The following is a 10368-nucleotide window of genomic DNA, read 5'->3' as shown; positions in this document are numbered from 1 at the left end:
TTCAGGTCATTATCGCTGAAAGAATCAAAGCCTTCTCCGCCGATGTTATGTGCGAGCGCACTAATTTCAGATAATAACGTTGACGCGTTTTCGGTAACGTTTCGATTAATTACACATTCAGGCCAAATCACTTTCCAGCACGAATTTAATGTGTGTTGTTTGATTTGTCCAATTGCTGCAATAATATGGTTTATGCAGTCTAAAATTGAGAATTTTTTCCAAACTTTGGTCAGGCTTAAATTATCGTAATCAGAGTTCGTCCACAACATGTATATGTACATTGATAGGAAACATTAAATTAGTGCTAACGCCGCTAAGATTCATATACCGCATAAAAATAAATCGCACAAAAAAAATCGTACAAAAATAAAATCGCACAAAATCAGTCGCACAAAAACAATATCGCATAAAAAAGGACCGCACAAAAACAGGTTTTACTGTACTACTAATATATCAAAGCTCGTTAAAATCTGTAAGGGCACAACCGTAAGGTCTCCTTGTCAGAATTATTTTTCAATTTTATTACCAACAGGTTTGAACGCTTTTAAATGTTTTACTTTAGCTACAAAAATAAGGCAATTTAATCAGTTTGATGAAAGTAAAAACGTCGAACGGGACTCGACAAAGAAGTTCCTTTGATAAAATCTGATGTCGAGTCACACTCGACATAGGAGTGCAAAGGACATTACAAATGCGTATTGACGAAATATTTTGTTGAATAATAAAGTGAATATGTTGAATTTACAAATACATATAATTTTCAATAACTTTTAATATTTCTGAAATTTGTATTGTTTGTAAATGGTGCAACTTGATGCGTTCTAACAATCTTTGCGATAAATTATTTTTGAGCATACGATTGGATACATTAATTAGATTTGAGTCATTACTGATTATATTAATTTCATTTATATCGCATGCAAATGATTTAAAAAATTCATTTTTGTTTATATTTTATACAGGGTGTCTGGGGTTTTTTATTTACAAACATAGTCACCGTATTCTACGAACAAAAATAAAACAAAAGTGTTTTATGAACATAAGTCATTTAAAACTTTACTCAAAATTTATGATATAAATTGTAAAACTATCTTGTAAATATGCTGCTCAAAGATGTGTTTTTATCTGAACAATAGTTTGACCACTTAAATCACCTAACCTAATCCCACTAGATTTTTATTTGTACGGGAAATTAAAACAAGAAGTTTATACAACTAAGATAGTTAAACTTGATGTTAGGATAGAACGAATTATGAATGCAATTTTAGAAATTAATAAAAATCTGGAAGAAATTCGCCATGTCATAAACAGCATACTACAACGGTATCAAACTTGTATTCGCGTAAACGGGAAACATTTTGAACAGCACATTTAAACAATTTTACAATTTGTTTTTTTTTTTTATAACTGTTGAATAAAAATTTTAATGACTTATATTTATATAAAATTATTGTCTCATTTTTGAACGTAATATACATACGCTCGCAATATTTGTACGAAAAAATCCCAAACACCGTGTATACAATAAATGAATTAATTAAAAGGCGCCAATTTTGAAATGACGTAGAACTACGTTGATTATATTCTGTTAAACATTTTTAAATAACTTAGGATTGTTTCCCGTATTTTGCTAAAGACTTTGAAATGAGGTAAATCTACGGTTAACCCGTCGTGAAAGTGTTAATTATATTTATTATATGTTATCTAATATGCGCTATTAAGTGAGTAATAAAAGAATATATTTTTCAGACGATAATCAACTCGATATTCCTATATTTCGCACAGAGGAAGGTCGTTATTTAGCATCATGTAAGTATAATATTTGTGACATAAGAAAATGTTTATCTTGTTTAAGAATTGCTTTTAACTTTGAATATATTTTGACAGCTTTGGGTGATCCATTGATCAAGGGTCTAACAGAAGTGGCCAACGCACGTCCAAACGATCCAGTCACCTATTTGGCTACTTATCTATATAATTTTGCCAGCAATAATAAAAGTGACAATCAGCGGGTTTGTATTTATTTATCTATTTAAATAATTTAATCTTTTGTTATTAAGTATCATTTAATTTATATACAGTGAGTCATAGGAGTATCCTTAATTCTACTGTCAATTTAAAACAATTAATATTTTCTTGTAATATAATATTTCCAAATTTTTATACACCAAAACATATTTTAGATTTATTAAACTTGTAAATTTATATCAATTTAATTGCATTGTAAAAGAAGTACAATTGGACATAACTGATAAGAAAATTAATTTCAAAAAATATGCCTCCAATTGTCTTAGAAACATTTTAAAGTGTAAAGAAGGATCAATTATATAATAATTGTATTTTTATTTTATCTTACCTAATTGGAAATACTCTTGTGAGACCAATTTTTGTTATCATTTAAGTTAAATTATATTTCTCTAAGAATAACATGTTTCTTTGCACAAACAATTTGATAGTTTAATAATCTTAAAATATAATATGTTTCTCTGTAGAATAATTGTTAAGCTTTGCATTATACAAACTAATATAAATGATTAAACATTTATAGTAGAGACGAGTACGAATACTCCAGTGACTAACTGTATATTTATTAACATTAATTCATGAGGTAATTAGCTTTTACATAAAATAACTATATCAATCAGTTAAATTGATAAACAAAGCAGAAATACATACTTCAAATAGTTAAAGTATCAAATTGAAGTTTAATCCATCTTCAAAGTAAGCTTTTATTTCTACAACAATTCTCATAGTTATCAGTTTTTAATAATTCTTCCTGTAATTTGAAAACAAAATGTTCGGTTAATCGAATTATTCTATTGACTTTAAACGTATAACTTTGAAACGTATTAAAGTTATAGTTCGTAGAAATAGATTTGATTTAGGAAACGTTAACTGAAAAATTACAAATTTTATTGGTCAGTATTAATACTGTGCATATGTCATCAGTGAAATATAAGAAGCTTGTGAAAAAAGTTAAGTTTGTTAAAGTTTCCAAACAAAAAAAAAAGAAAAAAAAACATTGATTGTTGAAGCACCTAAGTAAGAAGATCCAAGTAATTAAAAAATGAATTAAAAATTTGAAAAGGTACCTTCATTTAAAAAATGGATTACCGTGAAATTTGAAATGTCATGAACGCGCTAAAAGTCTTTAAATAAATAATTTTTCGCTAGTAAAGCTGAAACAATGATTCATAATGAGTCATAACACAATAACTAGACACCCACCATTATTTTATATATTATCTGATTATTTCATGTGAGACAATTATTATAATTAAATTCTATAATAAAAAATTCTGTTTATATCCTTTCTCTAAAACACCTATTTATTTCATATAATATATCTATTTAGTTAATAAATTAATTGAATTAAAGAGTTTGACAGTAACATATGTATATAATTACAAACGTTATAGGAATCCAACGTTCTAATAATACCCGAACGTGATAATGAAACTCTCGAGAATCCTGACAATGAAAATGGAGGAGACGAGGATGCAGGTTATCCTCAAAGTCCAGATTCCGATGTACCAGAATCAACTTTTAGCAATCCAAACAGAGTACGTTTTTCAATAATCAAACAAAAAACAAAAATGTTTAAGGTTACCCTTATAATGTCTTATATTATTTCATTTGTAGGACGAGCACGGACAAAGTATGATACATTTTGCAGCGGTACGTTCTTATTCGAAAGATGGTTTGTATCATCTTTTGCAAGAGACACAGGTCAACGTTGGATTTAGAGATGAAGTTTATCGAACAGCTAGGGACGTTGCAGAACAGGCTAATATCCGTGAGAATGTCGAAGAAATTGATCGTTGGGTCGTTTATTTAGCTGCAAGGGGTACGATTTTTAACATTGGTGTTTGATCACCTAGATCAGGGATGGCGAATCTTTTAGAATGAGTGAGTCAAATTCGACTTATTATAGTTTGCAGCGCTAATTTATGGGTCAGTAATTGAACGAGTTGACTTTGGGAGGGGAGAGGGCGGAGGATCAATTTTGAGAACAACTTTGAGAAGCAAATAAAAATCCTGAGTAGTTCGTTATAAAATTATTTAGTCGTTAGTTTTACGTATTTTGCAGCTAATTCATTTGCAAGCTTATTTCTATTTTACAAAATTCATTAAGGAGAACAATTTTTAAATTCAAAATAAAAGAAAGAGGAAATGGAAAATCTTATTCCGTTTGAAAATTAAAATTTAGCAAAATCGGCTGGTGGGTCAGTTCAGTGATCTGTATGAGTCAATATCTGGACCGCGGATCATAAGGTTCGCCATTCCTGATCGAGATATTTAATAAATAATGAACGCGTTTTTTTAAGCGGCTCATACACGATTAACCCTTTCGTTACGAATGTTCTGTCTTCTGTGACACTTCGAAAATGCACACATAGCACGTGTTCAGTGCTCTTTTATATGAAGACTTTCTTAAATGTTGAATAATAACTGTGCTTAATAAAATAATATAAAAAATAAATAATAATTTAACAATATATACACATAATATATAAAAAATAATTGAAACAATATTCTCGACACTCTTATATGCAAGTCATCAGATGGATGTCGGTTATATCCGGCGCCTGTATACACAGGCCATCAGATAGATGTCGGATATATCCGGCACTCGTATCAAAAGGGTTAATATTTATTATCGATAATAATATTGCGTAATATGATTGCCGTGTGGCATCAACGGTACATTATTTTTGTTCAATCATTCAGTTTACGTTTGATTATCGTATGTACTTTGTATTTAATCCTTTGACTACGGCAGACTTTTGAGACGCCATACGAATTTTTTGATAGGGATGCATTTTTGTGAATACATATTTCAATAATCAAGAGACTGAATTTCACATTTTAACAATATTATTTATTTCTTTGTATTCTGAAACGAATTGCTATTAAAAATTGAATGAAATAAGTGCCTATAGGTGTCCACAGTAACCTAGAATTTAATTGTAAATATGGCACATTATTTTTCGTGGATCATAAACTGCTCATACACGCTCAATATTATTTACGTGTGGCAGTCAGTTTACGTTTTAAAATATATTAGATGAATCAAGAAGAGCCTGTAATATTTAATGCATAATTTCTGAACATATATTGCATCATTCCTAGACTTTATAGAAATATAATGCAATATTTACACTGCAATATTGTGCAATTTTATTGTCGAATAATATTGAGAGTATATAGGACGCTTTAAAAATTTACAATTTTGTTTGTTTTTCATAGGAGAAACCGAAAAATTAGTAGAACTATTGCTGGAAGGTTACGATCACATTCTCGACGCGCAAGACGGTGAAATGAATATCGTTGAAATTGCAAACGAGAGGAATCACGAGGCGACCGTACAATTTTTACAGTCGATTCCTAACTACGTGGTAAAGGAATAACCGGAAAAATTGAAGAACTTTTGAAAAACAAATACATAGGTATACAGACATTTATAACACTATACATATGTGTATTTAATTTTGCGTGCGTTAGGATCAACGTGAGGAAGTACACCGTGCCATACGTTTAGCAGATGTTGCCAAAGTTAAGGAACTTTTAAATAAAAATAACGGCGGTGGGAAGTTATTAGCTGTTGGAAAAAACATAACCGGTCGGTGTGCGCTTCACATCGCAGTCTTACGAGAAAACGAAGAAATCGTTCGAATGATAGCTAAAACGTATCCGGAAACGTTACGAATCGGTGACAATGTGAGTGGAAAATATTCTTTCGTACGTTCGACTATACAGTGAGGGAACAAACGATAAAATACATTTTTCTTTTCAATGTTTGCATATAGAATAAAAAAAAAAATATATATATATATATATATATATATATATAACATTAACACTTTGCACCCCTATGTCGAGTGTGACTCGGTTTTATCTCAAGAGTTCCTTGAGACTTAAGAGTCTCACTCGACGTTTAATTGAATAAATTGCTTTATTTTTTGTAAATAAAGTAAATATCAAATAAAACATTTATTTATTTTTTTTGTTGAAAATATCGTATGCACGTTTACTTTTGATTCTCATTGCAATTATCGGTAAACTATTAATCGTCAATCTAAAACATTTGATTTGATTTTTAGTTGGAAAGAACTGCTCTTCATTATGCAATGGGAGTACCATCGGTTGAAATTTTAAGCAGTATTCTAATAAAAGCAGGTGCTAAACGAATCGTCAAAGATTTGGTACGGTTTTGTACAGAGTTCTTTGTATATTTTAATTTCAGGAAATAATACAGTTGAGTAATAATCTTTTTTTTATTTAGAAATCACGACAACCTTCTTATTATTTCATGAACAAATCGGACATCGAGAGACTTCAGGAAGAAGAAGAAGCGATGGGCAAGTAAATGGAAAAATCATAGAAGATACTAATATAAGCACTGTATTTTTATTCACAGATGATACTCTTAACAAATGTACTCCCTATCGTGTCAAGTTTATTAGGAACATGTAGTATTTATATCCTGCGCATTGTCGCACAATAATACTATCATGATCGCGCCGCTAAAAACAAATGTATTATTAATTGAAATAATTTAAATGAATGATGTTAAGTTTATGAGGGCACGTACCTCTAGTCTACCAATGTATTCCTTCGATTATATTTTCATCCTATATTTGATTTAACTATAAATATATTTCTTTTGTCGTGTATATTTTGTAATGAATTATAATTTATAATTAATTAAATAAAACAAATATATATATATATATAACTCGGACAGTAGATGAATAATCGTCAATCGATCAGAATCCGATTTAACATATTAAATAATATTAATAAAATTATTAAGCTGATATATTATGTTAATGTCAAATATAGCCATTCCTCAAGACTCTTTCTCTGACATACACGTTTTAAATACAATACTTATAAAAACAAAACAGTACGACCGCATCTAAAACTGTAAATCTTACAAATGATAACCGAGGTCGAAATCAATGGGTCCTTAAATCTCTCAACGAGATTATGTTAATGTTCTCTTTTAATTATTTATTTTTTCTTTTATTTTGTCTTCTTTTTATTTTGGTCTTTTTACCGTCCTCTTGGTCGTCGTTCGAATCGTCTTCGATTAGCTTTTGCCATGGAGTTGGGTTTATAAATCCTGGCTTTGCTGCTTGATGTGCTATATACAAAATGAATATAATACAACGAGATAAGCTATATTATTATTATTATTATTATTAGAGTAAACCAAAAGTTCGTGCGTTTTTAAATTAATATTTTCAAAATATATTTATAAAAAACAATCCATTATCCAGTTTCAAAGAAAAGTTTCAACACAATAAACGCACGAATTTGTAGTTTACTCTAATATTATTTTAGAAATACAGTAAAACAGTGATGGAATATTTTACTAACGAAATAATCCCTGCGTTGCGGGTTTAGGTCGGTTTCTCGATTTTTCCCGCCAATCTTCATAAGCTTTAACACTCTCCTCTTGTCTCCTTTTCCGTTCTTCCTCCTCTTGTTGTTCTTTCAACTGCAATGCTTTTTCTTGTGCTATTGTACAAAGATACAATATATATGTACAGTCAGTCATAAGAGTATTAGTACCATTATTGTCAATTTAATATGATGAATATTCTCTTATAATACAATATATACAAATTCTTATATGCAGAAACATATTTTGGGATTATTAAAGTTGTATAAACTGATATACATTTTATTGCTAAAGAGTATCGTATGGTAAGAAAAGTGAAAAGAAATGAAATCGTGTGGCTAAAAAGGAAAGTGCACTTTTAAAAAATAAAAAGAAAGTAACATTTTCTTTAAATTTGAGATAAGACAATGTTAATTTTGTAGTTATGCACTAATCTCAAATTTAAGAAAATGTTACTTATACTCTGTTCCTTTCCAATTACTTAATTGGGATTAATATTAAGTAATATAAGTAATGTGTACCTTTCTGTTCCTCTTCTTTTTTACGAGCCCACTGTCGCAGACATAAAGCCTTAGCAATGACCGTCTTTTCCTCTAATTCCTTTAATTGTTTTTCCATTTTCATTTCGTTTTCAAGGGCTGCTTTTTTATCCGCTTCTTCTTTCTTTTTCCTTTCAGTCCATTTGACAAAATTCTCCCTTTCCCTCCTTTCCTTTTCTTCCCTTTCCCGTTCTAATCTCTCTTCTTCCTCCCGTTCTTTAGTTTTCATCATATCTTCTTTTTCTTTCTTTCGTTGAAGATAGATCTGTTTTTTGCGCAACCATTCCTCGTGAGCACTCTTTCTGGCCATTAAAGATTCGTCATCCATTTGAGAAATATTCGAGCTTGAGATTGATGTTGTTGAAATATGTACGACTCGATGACCGTTTAAAATATATCTTAAAGTAGAAAAATAAAGTCGAATGAGTATGAACGTTTCGAATTGATTAAGTTTAGAAAAACGTAACAGACCTCTGAACTTGTGCTTCTGGTTGATCCATTTCCTTGCCGACGACCATGCCGTTGGACGAAAATGGTCTTCGTTGATCTCTTTTAATAATTTCATCATTTAGAATTTTACATCGTCTTTCGACCCGATGAGAAACTGGTTTTACATTAACAACAGATTCGGAATGACGAGCAGAACATGCGCCAACGGATGAAGCTGTGCTTGACGTTGAAAAATAACACCGATAAGTTTCCGGTGAGGAAATGTCATCGGTAGCAATATCACCCCTCGAAGAGACTATTGCTTTTTTCAAGGACAAATTAGATAACATATCAGTTGTTTTTTTAATTCCATCACCGCTATCAAATTCAACGAATCGACAATCGTTTGCATCACCATTATTTAATATTTCGGTATTGTTGTTCGTATGATTAATGCCTATCCTGATATTTGTGGTAGTCTCTTTCTCGTTGTCTTCAGTACTTAAAGATTCAACATAAATAGCTGGATTAATGAAACGAAACTCTGACCCGGAAGATGAGCTTTTTAGTTTTTCATGAAATTGTCCACCTAAATCCACGATTGATGGATTTTCGGTAGGATCACTTTGACTGAAATCACTAGAATATTTTGTATTTAATGTTGTCGCGTTATTGTATACTTTGTCATGATTTTTATTATACATCCGAATGCAGTTATTTTTATTTTTCCAATTAAACGAAAAGTTTACGTTATCATCTGTCATTCTATACTTTGATTAACTTTTTATCCTCTATTTTCTAACATTTGTCAAGAATTATCGGTAATCGATAGATTGATTTTCATTGAGTTAAGAGAAATTTTAAGAAATTCGAAGATGCTCGCGTACAAATATTTATCCATCGTATACTCGATGTTCGACGTTGCCATTCCATTTATTTTAACAGTTATCGATTTTTAATAATATTATATACGATTAATCGATCGCACTTGTCTCGTCAAAGTAAACAAATTACTTTCGGCAAAATGTTCATATTTCTATGATATATAATGAGTAACAGTAGTACTCGTATTCGCCTCTACTATAAATGTTTAATAATTTATATTTGCTTGTAATGTAAAACTTCAAAATTTTTCTACAAGAAAACATATTTTAGGATTATTAAACTTTCAAATTGTTTGCACAAAGAAACATTTTATTCTTAAAGAAATATAATTTAACTTAAATCATAACAAAATTGGTTTTACCAGAATATTTCCAATTACGTAAAATCAAATAAAAATATGATCATTATATAATTGATCCTTTTTTACATTTTAAAATATTTCTAAAACGATTGGGCATATTTTGTGAAACCAATTTTGTTATCATTTAAATAAAAGTAAATTTTTCTTACAATAACATACTCTTTTCGAATAAAATTTATATTAATTTCAATGTTTAGTAATTGTAAAATATGTTTCTGTGTATAAAAAATTGGAAATATTATATTACAAGAAAATATTGATTACTTTAAACTAGGAATAAAGTAGAGGTGTACGAATATTCTTAGGACTCATTGTACGTTCGCTTGAAATTTGAAAAAAGAAAGATAATAGTAATATTTTATAGTCAAAAACATTGACTACATATTTATACTGTTTGGATATAAATAAGTAGAGAGAGATAGAGATGGTACAATAGCTTGTATGCTTTAATATTATAGAATTATTGCATCGTATCGTATCACGTTCAATGAATTTTTGTATCACATCTACATACATGTTACAAACATATACAGTGAATCATAGAAGTATTAGTACCCGTTTCTACTATAAATTTTAAATAATTAATATTTGCTTGTAATTCAAAGTTTCCAAATTCTTCTATACAGAAATATATTTTAGAATTATTAAACTTTCAAATTGATATAAATTTGATTGCAGAAAAAACATTTTATTGTTTAATAAATATAATTTTACTTCAATGATAACCAAATTGGTCTCACAAG

The 10368-nt window shown here is 29.4% G+C and overlaps 2 protein-coding genes across 3 annotated transcripts in view; one reads left to right on the top strand and one right to left on the bottom strand.

The window, feature by feature from the left end:
• Positions 1 to 6519, top strand: part of LOC106791472 — a 43244-nt gene extending 36725 nt beyond the window's left edge. Inside the window, exons 15-22 of the mRNA XM_014757112.1 lie at positions 1750 to 1809; positions 1888 to 2012; positions 3420 to 3563; positions 3643 to 3847; positions 5251 to 5399; positions 5506 to 5721; positions 6105 to 6206; positions 6287 to 6519. Of these exons, the coding sequence (XP_014612598.1) occupies positions 1750 to 1809; positions 1888 to 2012; positions 3420 to 3563; positions 3643 to 3847; positions 5251 to 5399; positions 5506 to 5721; positions 6105 to 6206; positions 6287 to 6370 (1085 nt within the window). The 3' untranslated portion in view covers positions 6371 to 6519. The remainder of the gene's footprint in view (positions 1 to 1749; positions 1810 to 1887; positions 2013 to 3419; positions 3564 to 3642; positions 3848 to 5250; positions 5400 to 5505; positions 5722 to 6104; positions 6207 to 6286) is intronic.
• Positions 6393 to 9714, bottom strand: LOC106791473 (reticulocyte-binding protein 2 homolog a-like). 2 transcript variants are annotated; one of them, XR_001382185.1, is made up of 5 exons: positions 8422 to 9714; positions 7933 to 8348; positions 7387 to 7527; positions 6596 to 7150; positions 6393 to 6527 (listed from the first exon to the last, which is right to left on the bottom strand). XR_001382185.1 is itself a non-coding variant. In XM_014757114.1 (4 exons), exons 1-4 carry the CDS (start codon positions 9141 to 9143, stop codon positions 7014 to 7016), a joined length of 1416 nt encoding a protein of 471 aa, XP_014612600.1. In that variant the 5' UTR covers positions 9144 to 9714; the 3' UTR covers positions 6393 to 7013. The 2 variants fall into 2 exon arrangements, 1 of the variants encoding a protein (XP_014612600.1); XM_014757114.1 differs by having other exon boundaries at positions 6393 to 7150.
• Positions 9715 to 10368: the final 654 nt, after the last annotated feature.

Source organism: Polistes canadensis, unplaced genomic scaffold (assembly GCF_001313835.1).
Source record: "Polistes canadensis isolate GaletaPanama2010 unplaced genomic scaffold, ASM131383v1 scaffold_310, whole genome shotgun sequence".
NCBI lineage: Eukaryota > Metazoa > Arthropoda > Insecta > Hymenoptera > Vespidae > Polistes > Polistes canadensis.
This window is presented reverse-complemented; position numbering and strand designations above follow the sequence as displayed.

Excerpts from the sequence above, each read along its gene's own strand:
- LOC106791473 (XM_014757114.1), bottom strand. The coding sequence starts at position 9,143 with ATGACAGATGATAACGTAAACTTTTCGTTTAATTGGAAAAATAAAAAT. Across the intron at positions 7,528-7,932 it reads AAAAGAAGAGGAACAGAAAG|CACAAGAAAAAGCATTGCAG; the intron begins GTACACATTACT and ends TTTGTACAATAG. Across the intron at positions 7,151-7,386 it reads CGCAACGCAGGGATTATTTC|CACATCAAGCAGCAAAGCCA; the intron begins GTTAGTAAAATA and ends TTTTGTATATAG.